This window comes from Alligator mississippiensis, chromosome 8, assembly GCF_030867095.1.
Source record: "Alligator mississippiensis isolate rAllMis1 chromosome 8, rAllMis1, whole genome shotgun sequence".
NCBI lineage: Eukaryota > Metazoa > Chordata > Crocodylia > Alligatoridae > Alligator > Alligator mississippiensis.
The window spans coordinates 56,560,657-56,586,689 of record NC_081831.1 but is presented as its reverse complement, the minus strand read 5'-3'; the positions used below and the strand labels follow the sequence as shown (position 1 = coordinate 56,586,689).

Below are 26,033 nucleotides of genomic sequence, written 5' to 3'. Positions count from 1 at the left end.
GTCTATAAATGCCCATGCAGTGCTAGCCTATAATTGCTATCAGTTACTATATTAATGTATTTGGCAGAGTGGCTCTAAAGTTTCTAACTCTGCTGATTACCATGTGGGATAGCTGTGGGGAGGTTTTCGGTTGTCATTTATTAAACAGAGAAAATAACATTAAAAAAAACTACTTTAAAAGAGCACTATAAAGGCTACAAAGTGAAACACTCAAAAATTAGGAAATGCCAGAATAAAAATTACCTGTGCCTTCTTACTTTGATTCCTTTGGTTTGTACAATATGGTTTCTAGAGCAAAGAGCCTTTGTGTGAATGAGAGGCTGACCCACTGTGAGTAAAGATATCAAAATATTGTGGGTTTTTGTTTTTGTTTTTGTTAACATGGTTTAACTCAACCTTGGAATAAAGTTGACATAAAAACAGGCTTTTTAAGAGGCATAAACATTGCTTCTTTTAAATTGCCTGCAAAATGTTGCAGTCCACATTGTAAATCCCCAACTAGCCCTCCAGCAAACCTAGGGACTACATGAAACATTTAGTGCACAGTTGACTAATTAGCTGTGCAGTAAGTGTCTTGGTGTCTATGCATGTGTCTCTATTTGGCTGGAGTAAACAGATTTAATTTATTTAATACCTTTAAATACAAGTACTATCTTCTTGCAAAGTAAAAAACTCTGCAGGAGCACAGATGTAGATGCTGCCCCAGCTGACTGGGGCATGAGGGTGCTACAGTATGGGGGCTACCTACTGCACTGAATTACCCTCATCCCCCAGCCAGCCCCTTTGCAATATGTTGAACTGCAGGGGAGAGCAGCGCTGGACTGGCAGGTTGACCCCCTGGGCTTCCTGGCAGCTGGGGCTCCTCTGTCCCAGCTCAACATGTTTCGATCTCAGGCATGTATGCAGATGTGTGCCCGGCAGCCATAAACTCCAAAGCAATAAACTTCAGAGTTTATTGCTGTGCATTAATAGGCACTTGTATATGCACCCTGTCTATATCATTTTGTTTCCATCGAAGTTAATAGCAAAATTGTGTTGAGTGTGGTTATTCAGGATTGGGCCCCTGTTAAATATTTATGCATAAAATGCTTTAAAATGAAAGGTTCTATAAAATAGAAGATGTTATAATACAAATGTAGGATTTCAGAACACTCTATCTGTTTTTATGTGTTGAATCAATAAGACTGCTTGAAGCCTTGCTGATAGTAGAACAGTTTTACAAAGACTTTCTACTGTTGATGATACTTTCTGAACTCTAGCAGTTTTAGCAACTGTCAGTGAGACCTATAAAACAAGCCAAATTCCCTTTCCTCCTACCCCAACAGCCTGATGATTCTATTTTCTCAATTATAGTATTCCACGTTTTTGCACAGAATGCATATGTATATTACTTGGACTGCGCTTTTTTTTAAAACGCTATATTTTTATTTTCTCTAGAACCCTTAATCATGAAGGTGCTTATTCTCATAGGAATGCCTCACTGATAAAGCAATGAAGAGAGAAATCAAAGCCAGTGGTTTGTTAAATCTAGGACAAGGTCCATATTTAGCCTGTGAATGACAGTTTACTATGTAGATACTGTTATTACATTTGAACAAGTTAACAGCATGTTTCTAAGGCTGTTTGTACACCCCACAGGGGTTTACTTTGGTATATTTCTCCCTCAGTTGAAGTGGTGGGTTTTTAAAAACTCCTCTACAATTTAAACCAAAGTAAACCCCTGTGACATGTACACAAGGGTTGGACCTGATCCTTACCTGTCTCTCTGGAGGCGGGGGGAGGGCAAGCTGCTGGCAGGCCAAGTGATCCCTGAGCTGCGGGGGTGGCGGGGTGTGCTTCCCACCGTGGCAGCACCCCCCAGGCAGCACCCACCTGCAGGAACCCAGCCCGGGCAGTCCCAGTGGGCAGCGCAGCCGTGGAGGGAAGCACCGGGCCCCCTGCAGCCCAGGCAGGCTCTGTGGGGGGAAAAAAAGATCAGGCTTGCTGCTTTTTTTTCTTCAGTGGAGCCTGCCTGCATGGGCTGCCTGCACAGCCCCTGAGCTGCATGGGGCCTGGTGCTTCTCTCTGCAGCTACTAAGGTAGCAAACTAAAACACCTCAGACATGTTTTATTTTGCTATGTCCCAAAGTAATTTGATATGCAATACGCTGCCGACGGTGTAAACAGCAATACCATTAAAGAGGTGAGAAAGGGCATTTAAGCTGCTTTAAAGGCCACTTTTGTGGCATGTACAAAGGCTGTAAATGACCAGAAAGCTTGTAGTAGTGGACAGTTTCACAAACACCATCCCTGAAAACCTTTTTAGCTGACAGTGTAAAGCCTTTTTATATGTGGCACATTTTAGCATGTATATTGCAAAAAAATTAAATGTGGGGACTTAAGCCAAACATATTTCAGTATAATTTAAGATTAAGATTTGAAGTTCAAGTCTTTCTCCTTATAAACTCTGATTTAAAATGAAGCAGAGCAATCCCCAAAACAGCTTTGTCATGGATTGTCCTTCAGAAACAGTTTCTCTAAGTATCTGTGTCTTCTCATGTTGAAGGATAAATTGTCCTTTGAGATCTTCCTACCAGAGTGCAGTTAAGAGCTGAACTGAACTGTACACAGTACATTATCTGTTACAACAGGATAGGCAAGTGCTGGCAGTCTGCATATCAAGGACAAGGTTTTTGATGAGAAATGTTTACAGTTCTGTAAAGAATGATTCGAAGTGCCATCTTTCAAGCAGTGCACATGTGGCCTGTAGAACAGATGCCATGAACTAAAACAAACATCTTTCTTAGCAATTTTCTTTATTTATTCAGTCTTCTAGTCAAATCCTTTTCTCTGATGGAAAAATCAGTTATAGCTACCATAGTTTATATACAGAAATATGTAAAAGAAAAATGGTATAAAAATATCACATAACTCTTTTTTTTTTTTTTACAGTATTATAGCTAAGAACCATGTAATACCATACACAGACTTTTATCTCTTGGTTAAAAATACTGTTCTCCTTTGAGTAACTGCTCATGTATACATTCTCACTTCTGGACATGTCTTGCATCTTGTGCTCTGACTGGTGACGTTTTTTGCCTTAGGAGCACATATTGACTAGGTATAGACATTCCAAAAGTCCAAGGTGGAAGTGTTCCAAGTTTCACACTTCGCTTTAAGTGCACGAAGTTAGTTTGGGAGAGAATAGAACATCCGTTCGCTTTTTGGTCGGGGCGCAGGACACAAAGGCTACCTGCCCTGGCAGAGGCCAGCAGCTTGGGGCACTCTTGCATGCCTTCCAGTGTGCCCCACGGGCTCTTGGGCTGCCAGAGACTCCCAAGCACAGCTGAATGGGTAGGTCACCACTGATTAGCTGTCAGGCATGGGGGAGCACCCCTCTTCTCTCCCCCCCCCCTCCCCCATGCTGCTCTGTCAGCCACAGGAATCATAGAGAATCACAAAGAAGTAGGGCTGGAAGGGTCCTCCAGAGGTCATCAGGTCTGACCCCTGCCTGAGGCAGGTTCAGCCCTATCCAAACTCAGCATAAGAATGCCTTTAGGTCTGGCTCAAACCTTTGGGGCTCCCAAAGGGAAGGCAGCTGACAATAGGCTAGCCAGGCAAGCAGCAGAAACCTCTGGCTTCATGTTCTGATGCAGGGGAAGGAGAAGAAGAAGGGTAAGGGGCTCCTTGTATGTGGGGATTGGGTCTGGCAACAGCTGTTCCCCATTGTTGCAATTAAAAATGGGGTGCTTAGTGCTTGGGAAGACTGACATGACACTTACATCGATAATCAGCAGAAAGGCTATATAGGAAAATGACAGGTAGGCTGTTGCAATCTACAAACAAAACAAGCTATAATCAAGTCCAGTATATTTCTAGCCGTAATAATGGTTTTCTCACCAGCATGGGCAAGGAAGTGGTCCTGATCTTTGCAGCCTCTCATTAGGCGTGGATTCGTTGTCATTGAAGATAGGCAACTGGGTGCAGGTTATGATGGATCAGCATGGTGTTTCCCTTCTGAGATAAGAGTGCCTTGCTGGCAGCTCCATCCTTCTCTTATACTCATTCTTCAAAGCATATGTTTCTTGATGGGTTGAAGATCAGGCAAAGCTGACAATGTGGAGGTCATTGTCCTTTGGTTATGAAGTAAATGTTAGCCTTTTGGATCCATCTCTGGTTGTTGTGGGTGAAACTGATATGCACAAAACCCCTTGATCACTCTGGAGGTTTATCATTTGCTTAACTATAGTGTGGCTTGTTTGCTCGAGGCCAACACCCTAAACTGGAGATATACTACTTTATTTAATTGATGTGGGACTTGATTACTTGACTTGAGCACCTTAGACCCTGAATTGTAAGGCACTGTATAGGTTGTTGTGATAACTGGGCAGAATCCAAAATATTTTCCAATTGGTACAAACACCTAAATTGGTGAGGGATCTGATAACAAGAAAGAGGCAATCGCATTGAAAGGGGAACTTATTCATAATCAATTTAGAGTAAGTGGGCATGGTCTGTACTTGATACCAAAGTCAGAGATGAGATTAACTGTATTGTTATGTTTCAGGTGGTCCCAGTCATGAGTTTACATTCTTGTGCAAAAGGGCACTGATATTATAATTTAGTCATTTGAATTCTGCTCATAGGCCCAGACAAGCTCTGTGTCTAGCACCCATGGCAGATCCAGTGACCTGGTAAACTTGTTTCTTGTCTACAGCTTCACAGCTGAAGGCAGTAGTGAATGGGCTACTGGGCAGTGGAGGGCATCTCTGCCTTGCCTAGGCACTGATGATGATTTTGGGCTCTGAGAAATCACTGGGAGGCACCTTCACAGCATGAAACTAAGTGTAGGGGAAAGGGAAGGAAGGAATGAGTAGTCAGGAGTGCAGGGGGGAGTTCACGGGATAAGTGAGGAATCCCAGCCAGGCTAGGGATGCCCAGAGATCAAGATCCAGGCAGGAGAACCCGTCCACTAAGTGCTGACATGGGGGCAGTCTGGGAATGAGCATCTCCTAGGAGTTGTGATGGGGGCTGGGGGTGCCTGTCCTGCTTGGATTTCCTGGAGTGGTGCAGCATGCAGCCTACATTTACTCTTGCCCCCCCCCCCCCCACGAGTTCTGCTTGGCTCTGCTTTTGTTGGGGGTGGAGGGGGGCATCATATTACCACCCCCCCAGCAAAAATAAAAGTCAGCACCTATGCTTCAACCACTGCTCACTTGCTCTGCCTGCCCTACCCTGCCCTGTCCTGCTGTTGGGCACCTGCCTTTGCCAGAGCTCCAAGGGGCTTGATCCTTCCTTCTGCAGAGCTTCCCCCCTCTCCCCTGCCTAGGGACATTGTATAAATAAATAAAAAATACAGAGCCACAGACACTTCCTTCCCATCCCCCCTGCCTGCAGCTGACAGTTCAGAGCAGCCAAGTGCAAGCCAAGTTCCAGTGTGCCTCCATGTGAAGGAGGAGCTGGGGGGCCACAGAGGTGCCTGGCCTGCTGGCAGACTGTGACTTGAGTCAGGAGGCGATCTGGTCCAGAAGTTCAATAGACCTATCTAATCTAAACTGATTAAGTCTGATACTGCATCCATCCAGGTCTATCTTAGATCTAGTTCCACCATTTTTAAACCAGTCTATGTGCACTGAACTTTTGTTCTGCTACAGGTTTAGATCAGGTTCCAATCACTTACATCTGTTTATGTGTAATGTCTGTACCTAGCCATAGAAGGCACCCTAGACTGCTATTTATTTTCCAGTGTGGCAGTCGGTAAAGCCCTTCCAGCTTTTCATTTTTTTCTCAACCAGAGTCCCACACTATGTTTAATTCCAAGGAGGGAGGTGGGCAGGATTTCAAATACACTCTTGTCCTGTTTCTCATGCTTCTCATGTACTAAGAGAAATATTTCTCATTTCTACTCAATCACCTGTCAAGCAACAGTTTCATGTGTCTTAGTGACTTGAAGTAAGGAGGCAATCAGAACAGCATCCTTTCTAGTTTCCCACCACTTTCACCATCCTGTGAATCACACTGTTCCATGTGAAAGATTTTCCTTTATTTACCTTCTCTATTCAGACAGCCCAAAGACTCTACTGCAGCTTAATGCCTTGCCATTGGTTGTGACCCCTCTTTGCTACTGCTACCTCTTTTCTGACAGTGCTACAGATGATGCCATTTTGTGGCCTTGTTGTCATTTTTATGGTGCATTTTCCCTCTTAACCTGGGGTAAACTCACCTCCTTTCATTTTTTCCCCTTCAACTGAAGCAAAGTGGTTACCTACCTTTTTTTGCCAGCTGGACTCACTATGATGCACTGTACATGTTCCATGCAACTTCCACAATGCACTTCCTTCCTTCCCCAAGGGTAAGTATCATGGTGTTTCCTTAGAGATGTAATGCAACAAGGAAGTCTAACCCTTGGGGACATGAAACATTGAAATTACAATTCCCATGGCACACCATGGCAGCATTTTGAAATAAAAATATTTCAGATTTTGGGTATTTTTCCCTGACAATCAACATTTTCTATTAAAGAAAATCCTCTTTCTAACCTGTTGTGAGATTTTAACTTCCATTTCAGGATTCTGTAAATGAATATGTTTTAACAGTACAATATGACTTTGCCAGTGTTAGGGGAAAATCTGACTCTTGTGATGATAAGTGAAATGCTGACCCACTTCCCAAGAGCCAAGAAAGCTAGCAGCTGAACCTTACTGACACTTCAGCTGTACCTATCAAGTTTCATTTCTGCTAAATCAAAAGTATGTGTTATTTGAAGTCTCTGCTTCTGTTCTTTGCATCAGTTCTGACAGATTTGTTTCTTTTACATTTATTTATATATATATATATGTGTGTGTGTGTGTGTGTGTGTATGTGTATGTGTATGCATGTGTATGTATATAATAGTGTGATCACACACACACACATATACACACAAATTCACATGCACACACACACTGATATTAATATCTATAATTATGTATATATAATATATATATAAATATTTATGGTATCTAAATAAATGCCACATTGTGTCTAGGTTACCTGCTAATGCCAGTTGTTAAATCCTGCCCAAAGACTTTCTTATGTTATTGTACTGGAAGTAGTGAAGAAGCATCAAAATTGAAAGTATGTTTTTCGAGTGATTTGCAATATGTATTTGTTTTAATTTTTTTTTGAAATTTTTATTCAGTATAGTTCCCTCCAATCTGCTGAAATAGTATTAAGATTAAATCAGAATGCATGTTCTCTTAATATTATTGTTTAAACGTCTTTTATCTTTTTACTTTAGCACGAGCGAGCTATTTTTTTTTTTTTTTTTTTTTTTTTTGTAGCAGTAACCACACAGAGATACTAATTGTTCCTTCTCTCATCTTTCTTTAGGGGATGTATATCAAATCAACATATGATGGGCTGCACGTAATCACTGGAACTACTGAAAATGTAAGCCTTTGTATTCTAATGAGATTTATATATTGTACCAACAAGAATTAGACATGTATCTATATGTTTAAGATTTGCTTTAATTCAAGCCTATGTTTTGAGATACATATTTACTGAAATACTATATGCACCTTTCCCCCAAATTAGCCATTCAAAATTGGGGGGCGTGTTCCAAGTGAGGATTCTGATTTCCATGCTGGAATGGAGATGTGCAGATGCTGGAATGGCTGCTTGGGGACTGGCCCCCTCCTGGCTGTAGGTAGGGGGCCGGAGTCTGAAGCTCAACCACAAGCTAGTGACCTAACCCTATCACAGCCGCAGCCAAACTGGCAGCAGCTTTTGGCTGAGCAGGAAAGAGAGAGTGATTAGTGCTGATGTGTAGGCTCTTTGCTTGCTCTATGCTGCCAGAATTCTACCATGGCTCAAAAAAACCCACTTTTTTTTCTCTTCAGTTTGCCTTCTTACAACATGATGCATATATTATTTTAGGCTATATGATCAGTGAGAAAATAAGGTGTAAATATTAGCAATAAAAGGTATAATTCCTTTTTCAGTTACCTCTGTATTGATTTGAAAATTATTTAAAATATATTTAGAAATTAAAACAAAATCCATGAATAAACAACAAAGCTCAAAAAACCTTGGACGTCTGCATTCTGCCACCCCTTGAGCCCCATCACACATTTCCAATAAGTTCATGACACTATTTTTTAATTGCACATGAATGTTTCCTATATATTATATCCTTTATCACCAGGGATCCTGGTTTTCTCTGGTAAAATATCCCCAAATTTTGGTTTAAAAAAAGTAACCCAAAATCCATATTTATTCATGATTAAAAATGAGATACCACTATAATATATATCTAGTAGGCCTGTGCGAGTTGGCAGAGATCCAATCCAGCTCCAGATCTGGCCGTTTCAGATGGCCACAATCTGCTCTGGAGCTCCGGAGTGGGCTTCCGCCTCGATCCAGCCAAAGTGGCTCTGCAGCTTCAGAGCCACCTCGGGGATCAGGCCATAGGGTATAATGGGGAATCAATGAAATATCTATAACTTTGTTGTTTCTTGTCTGATTTGGATGAAACTTGCAGGGATGATAGCCTCTACTGAGAGAATGAAACCTGCAAAGTTTCAAGAAGATTGGTATGGGGTTTGGGGGGGAACTGTACCCCAAATTCTTGAAAGCCAAATTCATGTCATGGCTGTGTGTTACAATTTCAGGGGGGTCAAAACTGCAGGGGTAGTAGCTCTTACTGAGGCCACAAAGCCTGCCAAGTTTCAAGGAGATCGGTGAAGGGGTTTGGGGGGAACTGCCCCTCAAGCTGTGGACAAGCAAAACTAGTGCCATGGGTGACACTGCTTGTGTTAAGGCGCAGCGTGGTGACAGCTGCAGGGATGGTGGCCCTTGCTGTGACGCCTGCCAGCTGTCGAGGAGATCAGTGCAGGAGGGTTCTGGGCCCCTGCACCCCTAGCTGCTGACAGGCAAAACTTGTGCCAAGTCTGTCTGTCCTGGGGCAGTTGATTGTCTGTATTGATACTTTCCTTTCCTTAGCCTGGATTTCCAGGTGCTAATTGATGCTCGGTAAGTCGTTATGTAGTAGCTAGGTCCTGTGTATTGAGCTGGTCCCTGAGTCCCTGGTGCCTGAATGAATCATGAATGATTGATTGGTAACTGGTAACACATCAGCTTAGCAGCCAGGTCTGCAGTAGTGTCTCCCAGACCCCAAGACACACACAGTCAGTCCCACAGGCACCCATGACACGAGTTTTGCTTGTCCGCAGCTTGAGGGGCAGTTCCCCACAAACCCCTGCACTGATCTTCTTGAAACTTGGCAGGCTTTGTGGCCTCAGTAAGAGCTACCACTCCTGCAGTTTTGAACCCCCTGTGCTGTAACACCTAGATGTGACAGGAGTTTTGCTTTCAAGAATTTGAGGTACAATTGCTCCCAAACCCCAAAACCCCTAAACCAAATGAAGCTTGGCAGGCTTCATCCTCTCTGCAGAGTCTATCACTCCTGAAAATTTAATCCAAATCTGACAAAAAACAACAAAGTTATAGATTTTATTGTTTCCCCATGATACCCTATGGCTGGATCTCCGAGGCAGCTCCGAACCACTTTGGGAAGCCTAACGAGGCCAGCCTTTAACCTGGATATGCTGCTTCAGACCCCGAAACATCCAAAGCTTCCCTGGATCTGAAGCTCTGTCCAAAGCCTCGCACAGCCCTAATATCTAGATATTAGTGGTGTTTCATTTTAATCATGAAAAAAAATGTGGATTTTGGGTTACTTTTTCTAATCTGAAAATTGGGGATTTTTTTTTTTTTTTGTCAGAGAAAACCAGGATCCCTGTGTATCACATTCTTGAGTGTAGCTATTTTTCTGTCACACCAAAATGTCGCTCTTAGAAAACCATGATTCATGGAGGTTTTCCACCTACTTTTGATCAATCTCTCATTATAACCCAGGGCAGTTGCATTCCATTTTTAAAAGGTTTTCATATTCCAAGTATTGGCAAAAATCATGTAGTTGATGGAATTCAAACTCAGCTGTTTCTTTCTAATATTCTTTTTGTTAACACCTACATAAAACTTGCATATAAATTTCCTTTAGAATATTTCTAAATAATATTTGTCCAAATAGTACCACAGACTTTTCCAACCTAAGTATGCAGGTATAAAATATATAAAATATACTGCTCAACCTTAGTGTTTGCAGTCTTGCCTGTTTTAAGTCTATTCAAAAGACTTCTTAATTCATCTTTCTAGTCCATTACATCACTATCCCCATGCTTCTAACCCTTCAGCTGGTTCTCATTTTTTTATTGCTTTAGATTTCTTGTGTTTACTTAAAAAACCCTCTCCAGCTTGGCTCTCCCTCCCACTCCTACCATTTATTTTATTGCAAGATTAACTCCTGCATTTATTCCATAAATGATTATTGGTTGTATGATTCTCCCATTCTCTGACAGGAATCTTCATATTTTCACCTATTCTGCCCTTACAAATAAGTAAAGCTCCAGGTCAAAATTCATGAATTTTATTGCAGATTACTCCTCAAAAGTGACTTCTCTTAGACATCTCAAATGGTTTGATGGATATCAGGCTACATTAGCTGCTTCTCATTATCTATAAATAATTGTGCACATCCTTTGTTTCACCCATTCTCTCCTTCTCAGCAATCTAACCCAGTTGTCTGTCTTCACCTCCTGTACTATGTTGTCGTCTGAGTATAAACTCTTTGGGACAGAGACTGTCCTTTTCTACTTGTATGAACAACACCTTACCCAAAGTTGTTCTACCCAAGCCTCAAGGCACTACAACATTATAAATATACAGTGTACAGTAATGATGATGATGAAAACCATTATAACTTTTTCCACATCCAGAAATTGAGGGTAATGGAGGCTAAGTACAGTTGTTCAAAAAGCCTGTATTTGACCTCTGAGATGTGGTGTGTGGGAGTCAGAGTCAGGCTCTGTGGGGCTGTATCTAAGAAGAAGGGCATTGGAGTCCCTGTCTGGGTGTGCAAGAGCCAGGGTTGAGCTCTGCGGGGCTGTGCCTGAGTGCAGGAGCTCTCCTGGGCTCCAGTGTCAGGTGTGTCTGTACATCATAGGGTGCCTCATGATGGAGGGTGGGAGCATGGCCCAGGGACATGGGTGTGCAGGTCCCAGGACTCATGCAGGGTTTTGGGTCATATTACAGGGGGCAAAGGGTGCGGCGAGAGAGACCTAACTGTAGGTGTATACTACAGAACATCAAAACAGGGGGAGGAGCTTGATCTAGAGTTCTCTTGAGAACTGGCAGAAGCTGCATATGCACAGGACATGGTCGTCATTGGTGACTTCAATTACCGAGACATCTCTTGGGAGGAACACTTGGTTAAGTCAGATCGGTCGTGTTGCTTCCTGACCTGTATTGAAGAACTGTATATGACTCAGAAAATGCACTGGCCAACCAGAGATAATGCTCTCATAGACTTGGTCTTGGCCAAAGGAGACACTCTGGTGAGCAACTTGATTATAGAGGGTAGCCTGGGCAATGGCAACCATAAAACCATCAAGTTCACCATCTGTCACAAGGCAGGCAAATTAGCTAGCAGGTTTGAAGTTTTAGATTTCAAAAAAGTAAATTTCAATAGGCTCAGGGCAATAGTAGGAGATGTGCTATGGGACCAGGAACCAAAGGTGAAAGGAGTGCAGGAAGAGTGGTCATTCCTCAAGAACATGATCCTTGAAGCACAAGAAGTCCAATCCCATGTGAAGGAAAGTTAGCAGAAGGGCTGGTGAGCCCTCTTGGCTTAACAGGGATGTCATGGTCCTCTTGAAAAAGAAATAAGAGGCATACAAACAATGGAAGCTTGGGACATCCCCCAAGGAGGACTGTACAGCAATGGCCTGCACTTTTAGGGAGCAGATTAGAAAGGCTAAGGCTGTGACTGAACTTAAACTAGCAACAAAAATCAAGGACAATAAGACGCCCTTCTTTAGGTTTGTCTAGTGCAGGAGGGCTGGACCCGATGATTATGTGAAGTCCCTTTCAGCCCCTAACAATCTATGAATATATGAATGACAGACACGCTTCCCTTCTCCCCCCTCCCCACTGCCTGCTTGCAGCTGAGAGCTCGCAGGAGGTAGGAGGTGGGGCTGGGGCAGGTCTGTGCTGGCTTCGCTCTGGTACAGCGCAGGGGCAGGGCCCACTGGGTGCTTGTCTGGAGCAGCTGAGTGTGGGCCAAGTACTAGCATACCTCCCTGTGAGGGAGATTGTGGGGGGCCACAAAGGAGGCCAGGATGTTGGAGGACAGTGCTCTAATTTGAATTGATAGAGGGTTTGTTACAGAAATTTGATTCACCAGTCTAACCAACTTGATTATATTTGAATGTGTATTTATCCTGGTCTATCTTAGACCAAGTTCCACCAGTTTTAGACTGGTCTGTGTGCAATGAAGTTCTATACAGTTATTGTTTTAGAACAATTTCCAATAAACTTAGACCAGTTTCTGTGTAATGTGTGTACCTGGCTAGAGTCAAGAAATCATGGACTATCTGTATTAATATTTCAGACATTTTTTACATTGCCCATTAATTCATTTCTTTTAATTAATCTTCTTTTTACTGAGAGTTATCTGAACATGGATATATTTGTATGTAGATTCAATGTTAAAGACTTTGCATATGTCTCTATTTTTACAAGTACTAGTGAGATGCTGTAGTCTGACATGTTAGAGGCTTGTCAGTGAGGCCCTAAGGGACCACGACCCCAGGGAGAGGGGAATCCAGGAAGAGTGATTGCTTCTCAAGGGAGCGATCCTCAATGCACAAGCTAATTCTATTCCATCTCTAAGGAAAGGCAGCAAGAGGGCACAACATCCCCCCTGGCTCTCCAGGCATCTGGCAGAACTCGTGAGGCTAAAAAGAAAGGCCTACAAAGGATGGAGGATGGGATTTACCTCCAAGGAGGAATATTCTGCACTGGTCCGGTCCTGCAGGGACCGAACCAGGAAAGCCAAGGCTGCAACTGAACTCCAACTAGCTTTGAGCATCAAGGACAATAAAAAGTCCTTTTTCAGATATGTGGGGAGCTGGAGGAAAAGCAAGGGCAACATTGGACCCCTGCTAAACCAGATAGGACAACTGATGCCCAGGAAAAAGCCAACCTATTAAATGGGTACTTTGCATTGGTCTTTCATCAGTCCCATGAGACGCCCATGCCCACTACGGGACAGGGAGGTCCAGGTGAGGGAGATCCCTTGCCTTCCATCAATGCGGACCTCATAAAGGAACACCTTGAGAGGCTGGATACCTTCAAGTCATCTGGCCCTGACAACCTACACCCCAAGGTACTCAAGGAGCTGGCGAGCATCATAGCCCAGCCTCTGGCACAGATCTTTGAAAACTCCTGGTGCTCTCGTGTAGTGCCCAGACTGGAAGAAGGCCAATGTGGTGCCTATCTTCAGAAAGGGAGGAAAGTGGATCCGACAAACTATAGGCCCATCAGCCTGACTTCTATCCCAGAGAAGATCTTAGAAAAGTTTATTAAACAGGCCATCCTTAATGGACTGGCCAACACCAACATCCTGAGGGATAGCCAGTACAGGTTTGTTGTGGGCTGGTCTTGCTTGACCAATCTCATTTCCTTTTATGACCAGGTGACCTATCACCTGGACAAGGGAGAAGAGATTGATGTCATATATCTTGACTTCAAAAAAGCCTTTGAACTGGTATCCCATGATCACCTCTTGGCGAAACTGGCCAATTGTGACCTTGGGCCCACCACTATCCGCTGGCTGGGAAATTGGCTCCGTGGGCAGACCCCAAGGGTGTTAATTGATGGAAGTCAATTGTCATGGTGCCCTGTGACCAGTGAGGTTCCCAAGGCTCTGTCCTTGGACCCATATTGTTCAATATCTTTATTAATGATGTGGACATTGGAGTCAGAAGCGGACTGGCCAAGTTCACCAATGACACCAAACTTTGGGGCAAAGCATCCACACCTGAAGACAGGAGGGTGATCCAAGCTGACCTGGACAGGCTCAGCAAATGGGCGAAAGAGAACCTGATGGTGTTTAACACTGAAAAATGCAAGGTTCTCCACCTTGGGAGGAAAAACCTGCAGCATCTTTATAGGCTTGGCAGTGCTACGCTGGCTAGTGCTATGAAAGAAAGAGACTTTGGGGGTCATCATTGACCACAAGATGATCATGAGCCTACAAGGTTATGCTATGGCTAGTAAAGCGACCAAAATGCTGGCTTGCACCCATAGACGCTTCTCAAGCAAATCCTGGGACGTCATTCTCCCCTTGTACTCAGCCTTGGTGAGGCTGCAGCTGGAGTACTGCGTCCAGTTTTGGACTTCACAATTCAAAAAGGATGTGGAGAAGCTTGAGAGAGTGCAGAGAAGAGCCACGCGCATGATCAGAGGTCAGGACAACAGATCTTACGACGACAGGCTGAGATCTATGAGGCTCTTTAGCCTGGAAAAGTGCAGGCTCAGGGGTGATCTGATGACCACCTATAAGTTTAAAAGAGGTGACCACCAGCATCTGGGGGAACGTTTGTTCACCAGACTGCCCCAAGGGATGACGAGGTCAAACAGTTACAAACTACTGCAAAACCGTTTCAGGCTGGATATAAGGAAGAATTTCTTTACTGTCTGAGCCCCCAAGAACTGGAATAGCCTGCCATCAGAGGTGGTTCAAGCATCTACATTGAACACCTTCAGGAGTAAATTGGATGCTTATCTTGCCGGGATCCTATGACCCCAGCTGACTTCCTGCCCTTTGGGTGGGGGGCTGGACCTGATGATCTTCCAAGATCCGTTCCAGCCCTAATGTCTATGAAATCTATGAAATCGTGTATTTTATATTTCTACTTTTAAAAGTTATATACTGGAGGTTGGTATTTCTTACATTTTCCTAAACTATAGGACAAGATAAATGAATGCCTATGTTTCTCAGAACAAAGATGTATGTCTCTTTCTTGTCTTTAAACAGAGCAACCACTATATGGGGCCAGTAGTTTACATTTGAATTCATTCTGTTAAATAAACTCTGATTCACACAATAGCAATTTAGGTTTTTTGCCTCAGAATCAACAAAAGTGTTTTGTTTATAAGTGCAATGTCTGTAAATGTTGAAAAGTGCCAGACACTGGTAATGTATGGAATTTAATATTTTGGCATATTCATAGTATTATAGCAGTTACACTTGATCTGGACTGGATCTAGAGCAGGGGTGGGTAAAATATGGCCCATGGACTGGATCTGGCCCATGGAGGGGCTTTGTCTGGCCCACAGTGGGTCCTTTGGTGTCACCTGGCTGAGGCGCTGCCCAGCTGAGCTGCCTCTCTGGGAAGTCTGGGTGACAGGGGCTCCTTCTACCTGTAGCTGCTGCTGTCCCCAGCCCTGCAGTAGTGGTGGGGACCAGCATGTGCAGCCCTGACCTGGCATGACCTGTGTCTGCTTTAGGCTTGCCCGTCTGGGCTGAGTAGCAGCAGCAGCAGCAGCAGCAGCACAGAACAGAAACTGCTGCTCAGCACAGGACAAAAGCAGCCCCTCCCCCTCACCACCACCGGCACTTCCAGGTGCAGCTGCCCGGAGCCTGCATGGGGCTGCCCTGCATCTCCGCTGCATCACCACCACCTCTGGGCTGCCCCATGGGGCAGCAGTGACAGCACAGAATAGATGCAAGGCAGCCCTGCGTGGGCTCTAAGTGGCTGCACCAGGAAGCACCGGCAGTGGGAGGGGCCACTTTTGCCCCACGCTGTGCAGCAGTTTCTCTCCCATACCACCACTGCTCACTGTGTGCTGTGCAGCAGTTTCACTCCCATGCCACCACTGGGTCCCAGTGCCGGCCCTGGGCTCACCCCTCCAGGCTGAGCAGCAGCAGCAGTGGCGGTGGCCAGGCAAAAACTCTTGCTCAGTATGGGGCTTAGTGTCTCCTCCCCCTCCTGCCACTGGGCAGTTTTTGGTGCAGCCACCCAGAGCACACACCATGCCAGGCTGCCCTGTGGCGCTGTCACTGCCACCTCTGGACAGTCCTGCACGGTAGTGGTGAGCAGCCGCAAGGCAGCCTGGAGACAGTGGTGACAGAGTCACAAGGCAGCTTGGAGCAGTGCGCATTCCAGGTGGCTGCATGAAAAGCTGCCCAGTGGGTGAGGTGTGGGGGAGCTGCTGCTGCTGCCACTCAGCTGGGACAGGTGAGTCTGGATCTGGCATAGGGTCGAGGCTGTGTGCACTGGTCCCTGCTACTATGGAGCTGGGGCCAGCAGCAGCAGCAGCTAGAAGGAGCCACCCCAGCCCCTCTGCATGCCCAAGGGCAGCAGGATGTGCCAAGCTGAGTGGCACAAAGTGGGTGTGGGCTGCACTGGGGCTGTGCACTGTTGGCAGTGGCAGGAAGGCACCACAGGGCATGAGGGCTCTGGGCTGTTGCAGGGCAGGAGGCTGACCAGCTCAGGGGGGCACATGTGGGGGTTCCCATGCACACCCCACATATACACCCCAAACCCCACAATCACACCCTCTCCCACACACAATCACACACCCAACAAGCATGGCACACACCCACATGGCTCTGGGGGGAGCCCCACTTGCTGCTATATGCACACACCCCAGCCACCCTCCCCCTCCACAAACCCCTTACCCACCCACACACACACTCATACATCCCCACAAACCCCATATCCACCCACATCCCCAAATATCTCCACACGCTCCCCCACATCGCACATACACACACAGCCTCACACATACCCACAGCCTCCCATAAGCCCCATACCCCACAGACACTTCCACATCCCCCACAATATACAAGACTTCATTCTGAGAATTAAGACTTCATTCTGAGCTACTATGAAATCACTTCTATATATAAAGTACAAACATGCACAAATCAGGACAAAAATATTTAAAAAAAATAAAATTTAAATATACTATTATGGATGTTTGATTTTTAGTATATAATTTGTTGTTTTCTTTCCCGTTTCAAGATGATAAGCCCCCTTTCCCAAAGAAGTACTTCCAGGAGCAAGGGGAGGGACTTCTAGTGGCAAAGATCAGAGGTTTGGGGTGGGATTTCTGGTCCCAAGGTGGAAACTAAGGTGTGGGACACTTGTTAAGGGTCAGGTTACCTCAACAGCTCACCAAAACTTATCAAGTGGCCCTGTGGCCAAAATAATTGCCCGCCCCTGATCTATAGCCACATATGAGTGGTCACCAAAGGCTGAACTGTGGCAAATATTCTCCAGTTCAAAAGAAAAAAAAAATATTTCTGTAGTTAAAAGCATTATTGTAATTACACATTTTGTGCTCATGTGTTCATGATTACAGGAAAGGCATGTCCAATGAATGCAGTGAAAAACACAAAATACTATCTATGCTAGTTTTTGTGAAAAGGTATAAGTGATAAAATAAAGAACCACATGTGACTTAGGACCTGTGTCTGGAGTATTACTGCATTGTAGAATCAAAGATGCAGTGTATATACCAAGTAAACATTGCACATGTAATGATGAATAATTATTAGTTCAATTTTTTTCTCTTCGTTATGTAATCTGAGTGGATTGTAGATTCTGTTAGGTCTGTGTTAGCCAAACTAATCTTCAATAGCAAACTTTGCTTGCAATAACAGAAAAATAAACATGGTAGATTTCTGGAGAAATTGTTATCAAGCAGCTGAGGATGACTTTCATTCTTTGATGTGCTGCCTTTGCTTGGATTGACTCATAGCTTTCATAGACATTAGGGCTAGAAGGGACCTCATGAGATCATTAGGTCCAGCGCCTTGCCCAAGGCGTAAGAAGTCAGCTGGGGTCAGATCACCTCAGCAAGATAAGCATCCAAGCATTTCTTAAAGGTATCCAGAGTAGGTGCTTGCACCACTTCTTGGGGGAGTCTATTTCAAACTCTGGAGACTTGGACGGCAAAAAAGATTTTCCTTATCCCCAGTCTAAAACAGTCTTCCAGCAGTTTGTGACCATTAGATCTTCTCTTCTCCCAGTGAACAGACATTCTCCCAGTTCCTGATGCACACCCCTTGTATACTTATAGGCTGCCACCAAGTCACCCCTGAGCCATCGCTTCTCCAGGCTGAAGAGTGCCATGCCTCTTAGCCTCTCTTCATAAGGCCTGCTCCCTTGACCTCTAATCATGCACATGGCTCTCCTCTGGACTCTCTCAATCTTCTCCACATCCTTTTTAAAGCGTGGAGCTGAAACTCATGGAGACTGAATCAGTAGACTCTTTTTGTAATTTGAGAATAAAAGAAAACAGGTTGTAAAATATTATGGGCATGTCTGAATTGGCTGAATTGACTGAACTGCCAGACAGCGCTGAGCTGAAACATGAAACACCACCCCTCACACTCCAGCTTACTATAGTTTGGCAGATGGGCAAACTAGCCCTTCTCAGAGTTTGGAAAGTATTTCACCATAGTGCCTCCTGAAGCAGTAAGTTAGCACCACAGACACAATTCTTAGTAGCAGGATAGAAGAATGAATAAACATGAACAGGAAGAATATAAGGGATGTAGGTAATGGGGGAGGATATGCTTATAGAAAGTATTTGATAAAAGTTCTGGAATAGAGAGATCCTTGTTAACAGACATGAAAGTTGTCTAAGTTGGCAGGAAATGCTGAGCAGAAAGCTCTTACAGAGATTGTCAAAAAGGGCAAAGAGGGTTAAATTGAACAAAGGAAGTTGAAGAAGAGAGAGAGAGAAATATGGAACAAAATAAAAATAAAGGATGGCAATTTATAACTCAATCCTAAAAAAAGATTAGCTGCTACAGCTGACTAAAGAGTTCTGTGATCTGTTTCACTTTTAGATGCATGTCAAAAGGTAGCCTGTAGACTTCTACATAATCTGCTGTACATAGTGCTCAGATGTATGTGCAGTTCCTTTAGAAAGTCAACCATTCCTGATCAAGCTGAGTTAGAGGAAGGAGATGTTAGCTTTATTCTCAGATAAGCATCATTATATTTTCAATTTTTACATCAACTTCAGTAAAGATACAGAAAAAGTAAAAGGGAATTTTGTATATACCATATTTACTCAAATCCAAGACAAGGTTTTTTCCCCGGTCAGCATGAGGAAGTGTAGGGACAAGCATCAGGGGTCAGCACAGAATGACATTGTTTCAATGTACTATACATGAACTTGCCATAAATAATGTTGAGTTTGGCTAATTGAATAGTGGCACTTCCTCTCCACCCAGTTTGAACAGGCAAGGGATGGAAGTGCAGTGGGTTGGGGGTAGGGTGGCCATCATAGAAGACAGTCCGATTGTCCTCTGTCCTCTATTGATATGAAACCGGATGCCTTTATGCCATAAAGGCATCCGGTTTCATGTCAGTAGAGGACAGAGTAGCAGAAAACCAGAATGTCCTCTGTGATGGCCAACCTAGTTGGGGGTAAGCTGCAGTGGGTAGAGGACAGGGCATAGAGGGGATAAGCACAGGCAATGGAGCAAAAGACAGATGCTGGGGGGGCATATGGTGAGGGGAAGGCATTGGGGGGCAAGTATCAGAGGGGACAGGCAATGGAGGGGGATAGGTATAGGCATGGGGGGATAAAGGATAGGAAGGGCAGGCAGAAAGAACAAGAGGCAGGGGAGTGTGGGAGGGTTTGGCCCTTCTCCTCCTGACACTGTTGCTTTTCCTGCCACAGTGGAGCGGTGGATGAATTTAAGATGAGCTTCTACTAATTAGATTTTATACGTGGAAAATTCTAATGCATTTATAATTTTCCATATATAAAATCTACTTTGGGGGCAGTCATCTTAAATTCAAAGTTGTCTTGGATTCAGGTAAATATGATCATTAATCTTGTTTTACTGTAGTCCCAGAAATAATAGCCACATCAAAACTGAAGGCACACAACGAAGTAGCATAATGTTTCTGAAAAAACAAACCACAGTTTAAATCAATAAGTCTAGTACCATATTGTATAATGAATGTGACTAAATATGGCAGAATCGGGGCCACTAATGCATTAATAATTGAGATTATTGAAGTAGCTGCTGGGTTCCTTCTGGGTTCCTAGCTTGTTAGTTAGCTATTCCTGCCTCTTATTAAAAATTACAGGTTTCAGAAAATAATTTGGTTTTAACCATGGCATACACTTGAGATGATAGACCCTTTGAATTATAATGGATGAGGAATGTCCTCCTGCTGTTCAGTTAGTATTTTAGAATAACATCAGTGTCAAATCTTCTTACCAACGTGGGGTACAAGAAACTCAGGTCAACGGTATTCAAACTCTGTAAAGCAGATATTGAAATTATGCACTGCTATTGTTCAAACTGGGGAGAAAGGGTTGGGGGAGGAGAAGTGCCACTGTGCTAGTAGTTAAACTCAACATAGTTTACAGCAAGTTGAAGTATGGTACACTGGAACAATGTAATTTACTTTCTGGTTTCCTTGGTCTATATTGTATATTTTCAGGTAATTTTATACTACCAGGTGCTAAGAGATTACATGGCCAAAGAGGGACTAATGATTTCTTTTTAAATGTTGTGGTTTTTGAAGACAAATATCATTTTAACTGAAGCCCCAAATTAGTGTCTTATATACTCCTTTATGGTGTCTTATCTATGGTGTCTGCATTGCCTGAGCCATGAACCTTCTAAGTGAGCCTTCTCTGATTGTCAGAGAACAGATTTAGGTCACACATTGATTTAATTGCATCACAAGTAATCAGATCTTTTTTTGTAACTTCAGTTCATTTTAGAAATATTATGTATTTAGAGAAAAAACCCCACCACTATATTAAAAGAATGTTACCTTGTTGAAATAATAGATCATAAGAAAAATCCACCAGACCAAAGAACATTAGAGTTTAAAGGTTAGATTTGACATGTGTAGCTATAACAATGCACAGTAGGGGAACACTTAAAATGAGGCAGTACTGTGCTTAGGTACTAAAGATGTCAATTTTATTGCTTTGTGGATTTATCATAAAATCTTAAGGGTCCTTCATTACAGTTTGGTGAATGAACTAAACATTTAACTCTTGAACCATTGATAATGTAACAGGAATGAAGAGTGCCTCTTAACTTGATGACTGTTAATTGATGCCTTGCCTTGCTGTTAACTGACAGTATTACTGATTAAGAGAAAGTTTTTAAATGAAATTTTTTTTAAAATATGAATTTAGGAAACTATTAAAAATGTCTTTGGAGTTTAGTGCTGAGGCCTTTTTTCCTTCCTTTTTAATCCAATGAATGACTGAAACTAATCTGCCTACTGTATCAACGGAAAAAAAGGTTCCTTCATCAGGATATGCCAACACATGAAATATAACAGTAAATTATATAATGATTTTAATAGAAGTAGGATATATACACCAGGTTTGACTTTTTTGAACCACAATGACTGTGAAAATATATTATATATAGAATGTTATGTTATATTTATTAAGAGAATAGAGCAGTATGGTCACTTCCCTTTCTTTTTAATAAGCTGAAATATATATAATACAAAGCCCTTTATATAACTCAGCTAAAGTTGAATATTTCAGCTGGTTTGCCTTAATATAATGTACATTCTCTGAATGTAGAACTGAAATGTGAAGTTTGCTTAAACCAATCTTTTTTTAAGTTGTTACCTGAGAAATGTGTCCCTTGTATATTTTGACACAGCTGTAGTGAAGTAAATTAAAATCCTTTCACTTTGTCTATTTTAATAAAATCTAATTAACTCATAATTTGGCATTTCAATTCATTCACCTATAATTACTATTAAAATGTTTTAACTTAAAAGAATTTGGAAAAAAACTGTATCAAAAGAGCATTGAAAAGGCATAGTTTTAAAAAAACTTCTTTCTTATGTTATAAAATATCCCTTGATTATTAAAATAATAATACAGTTTCAAAATTGAAATAATTTTCACTATTTATACTGTGTGGGCATTTTACATTTCTATCAGCTTGAACAAGGATGTTATGTTAGTCTATTGCAATTTCTGTAAAAAGCAGCATAAAGAAACAGTCCTTTAATATTAATATAATATAAGCATATTTGTAATACTAATTTGACTTGGCCTAGATATTATAATGCATTTATGTTAAATGGTTAGATGAGTGCAAAGTTGGCACCTCCATGTACCTGCATCAGCCTCACCCCAGAACCACAGTATGTAGTGTGTGTCAGAAGGGCAAGTTTTAACTGACACATAATCCTTTAGAACGACTACATTGCTTTAAATGCTCCTCTAGTTTTGTACCAGTGCTGGGGAGGGGTGGGGGGCACAAAGAAACTTGAGAATACGACTTCTCCCCACCTTGACCCTAATGACACAGTAGAGAAATTGGCACCTAAAACTGGAAAGAATTGTTTAGATTTCATGGAATGGATGGAACAATATAATATAACTAAGTGAAGGAAAGCTTTAACTAAGTATCAAGAACATGTTTTTAATGATGAAATTTCTCAAATAAATGGTTAAAAATCCCATTGCTTGAGTCATTTCGAAGTAGATTGAACAAAACTGTAGGGAATTATTCTGCGCTAGCACAGAAATAGGCTGCATAAGCTAATTGGACTTCATCTGTATTTTCTATTGCTCTGTATCTTATGATTTAATGATATATTGCAATTTAATTGCTTGGACCTAAAATGATTAATTAAGTAGAATCCAAAGACTTTGAAATGGGGTCTTATGACAGCCAAACTGAGATTAATTTAAAAAAAATAAGATATGGGGTCATGATGGGAAGAAAGAGCAGTAAGCTGAAATGATCTTTGTAGTTTGTAAACCTAAAAAAAAGACTTTTTTAAAGTTTGATATAGTTTGAAAATGTAAGCAAGGTTCCAGATGAAAGAAACTAAGCACAGTACAACTAGGATAAGTACAGATGTTCAAAAAGCCTGAGGAGTAATTGATCTAGCCTAGACAGATTTCTGCAAGTGGCCTAGGTTAGATCGGAAGTGAACAGAATACATGTTCGCCCTTTTGTCGGGGGGGGGGGGGGAACGACATGCAGGCAGCCTGCACTGACTAAGGCCAGCAGACTGGGGGTACTCCTGCACACCTTCCAGCAGGCTCCACAGGCTACCTAGGTTGCTGGAGACTGCTGAGCACAGCTGGACACACAGGCCACCCCTGATTGGCTGCTGGTCACAAGTGAGCATGCCCCCAACCCCTCCCATGTCACCATGGTCCCTCCCCTGCACCCAGCCCTAGGCTTCAGGGAGACCCCAGAGTGGGTCGCCACGGCATGCCCAGCAGCCTGACTGGTGGCAACAGGGAAGGGCTGCTCCACAGAAAGAAGGATCAGGCCCCTTAGAGCTCTGGCATGAGCAGCAGCCAGTGACAAGACACACCTGGCAGCCTGGGAGCACAAGACCCAGTTCCAAATCTAGTTCCCTTAGCCAGTCCCCACTCTGGTTCAAGATTCTTGCCATGTGCTTGGCTTTTAGGAGCACCTCTTGGAAGAGACCATCCACATAATGACACTAGAGAAGACATCTGCAGATTGCAGGACCAAGGATGCAGGAGGTACCCATCCTGGATTTCTCTGAGGAGGCCTACTTCTTTACTTCCTCAACCCCCCATTCTAAGACATCATGGCCCCAGTAGGATTCCATGAAGCTTGAAAATGCCTTGATACTGAGATTCCTACACCAGCTACTAGTTTCATAGGATCATAGGAAAGTAGGGCTAAAAGGAACCTCATGAGGTCATCTAGTTCAGCCCCATGACCAAGGCGGGAGTATCTGTGAATAAACTGTCCCAGCCATAGGATAACTGCTTCAGTACTGCCCAGAAAGCACAGGGATAAGTGCCCCAAATGTTGCTTGGCATTGCCTCTTGCACTCACTATGAGTTGCTCACAACACCACCTCCAGCACTGCCACTAAGAATATTGTCCCGAACAATTGTATCCAGTTGTAATAAACTGCAACTTTTTGTGGTCACTTCATTCCACTCAACAGACCTGGAGTCTACACCAGTGCTGGCACATTTCACAGCTCCAGGTAACTTGATACAGCAACCAGAACTGGAATCTTGACTGTTTTCTCTGCCTCCACTGGCACCATTAATGGACTATTGCTCCCTCAAAATCTACACAGCTTCGCCTACACATGAGCTGTATTCTGTGAAAAGATATTTTCAGCAGTCTCCTTCTCCTTCATTCATGTATTGGCTGCAAGAACCACTGAAGAAGCATCATTGTTTTCACAAGAAGAATTATTCCTCTAGTGTGGTATTCTCTATTCTACTCTGTAGTGATCAAACCTTTGATGGTGCTCTCAAGAGATTTAGTCCATCTCTCTTCTTCTGTCCTCCTTTTTTCCCCCCATTGAGGTCTGGCTGTTATTATAGCTGGTTATTATACCATCCAATTCAGGTTGCTGCCCTCTCAAGTTCCCTCTTCCCTGTTCCCTTTTAGAGATGTTAAGATGTTGCTTCAACAAGAGGTTTGCTTCCTGCTAGCCCCAGGGCAGTAGGGGAGTTCCTGCTCATCTGAAGGGAATGGGGTTGTATAGAGAGTATTTCCATGTTCTGGAAAGGAAAAAAGGGATAGGCTCCTATCTTGGACTCAAGAAAGCTCAGTCCTGTTGTGCACAAGCTCAAGTTCAAGAGAATCACATTAATGTTGTTATACTGTCTCTATAAATGGAAGGGAGGAATGGTTTGGTAGAAATGGTTTGCATCTCTCAACCTTTATGACACTTACTTTCATACTGCTATCAAGACAAAATATCTGAATTTTGGTGGGCCAAGCCATTCCCAGTGTAAGGTTTTCTTGTCAGCTTCTTGGTGGCCTCAATATTGTTTGCATAAGTCCTTCCTTGTGATGCTGGTGACCTATCTCTGGAGGCAAAATGTGCAAACATGATTTGCAAGATAAACCCAGAGATTTTTAATAGGAATTCAACATGGTAAATACTTTCTGACCTATTATGGTCTTCCTGAGTTCTTTGTAACAGAAAAAAATGTTCTATTATTTTTCTGTAGTTCAAAAACAAGTAAAAACTAAGACCTGTAATTTTCTGAGGAGTGTCTTGGGTCTAAAAAGGTTGAGAACCCCAGCCTTAGAGGTTAGCCAAATCTTATATTCTGAGATTAATTCATATCCTGAGATTTATATTCTGAAATTCATATTCTTTGCTAAATTGAGATATTTCAGTTAATAGCTAATGCCAAACTCACATAGTAGCACAGGATTACTTCACAGTGATCCATGTAGTCCAGTACTCTGTCTCTGATAATAGCTAGTATCAGATATTTTAAAGGTAAGTATAAGAAATAGGAAAAACCCTGTAGCTGGCCATAATGGAATAATGATCATTAATAGAAATTCTTTCCCAACCATTCAACCAGAAGTAGGGATATGTCCTGCAAAATAACAGTTTGTATTATTTCCACTAGTAGTGTGGCATGAGCTCTACAAAGCAGTGGTAGAAATGGTTTGAGAGACCAGGCACAAATTTAAATATTTATTAGGTTAACACAACATAAAGCCCAGAAAACTGAGCAACTCTAAAACTACAACCTACATTACAATTAAGTAAGTAATCTTACAATCTAATGGGAGGCCTAGTATGCTGATTGAGGCGATAGAATTTTTTGTGTTTATTTATTTATTTATGTATTTTTTGTTCTTAGGTACTGACACTTCAGTTAGACTCTTCTGTTTTCTAAATTTATATGCTTAATTTCATATAACCTGTTTACGTAACTTCATACAAAATCAAATAAGTGACTTATTCACCCAATGTAAGATTAACCATGTGATTTCAGTATAAATCACATAAGTTGTCATCTGTAACTGGTAAATTGTTCAAACCACATAAAGATTACATTACATTTTAGAACAATATTCTTAATTTAAAGCTGTCATGGGGCATCTGATGTTTATGATCTGACATGGGATGCTCTCCAGAGACCCCCTTGCAGCAGGTATTAAATCTTCATGCTATTGAGCTTTCTGTGTCAGTAGATAAGATAAAAAAATATTTATTTACTGGGTGTGTCTATATGTGCCCCCACCTGCACAGTTGTTACTGCACAGTCATTTAGTACTTTCTTTAGCATAGTACTTGCTTTAGCACAGTTGTTACTGCACAGTCATTTAGTACTTGCTAAAGCACTAAAACAATCGTTACTGCGCAGTCCTGGCA

General features: G+C 42.7%; 1 protein-coding gene across 1 annotated transcript in view; it reads left to right on the top strand.

Moving 5' to 3' along the window:
• LOC109283280 (connector enhancer of kinase suppressor of ras 2) overlaps positions 1–26,033 on the top strand; it is a 280,861-nt gene that overhangs the window by 169,688 nt on the left and 85,140 nt on the right. The window contains exon 6 of the mRNA XM_059733119.1: positions 7,351–7,410. Within this exon, the coding sequence (XP_059589102.1) occupies positions 7,351–7,410 (60 nt within the window). The remainder of the gene's footprint in view (positions 1–7,350; positions 7,411–26,033) is intronic.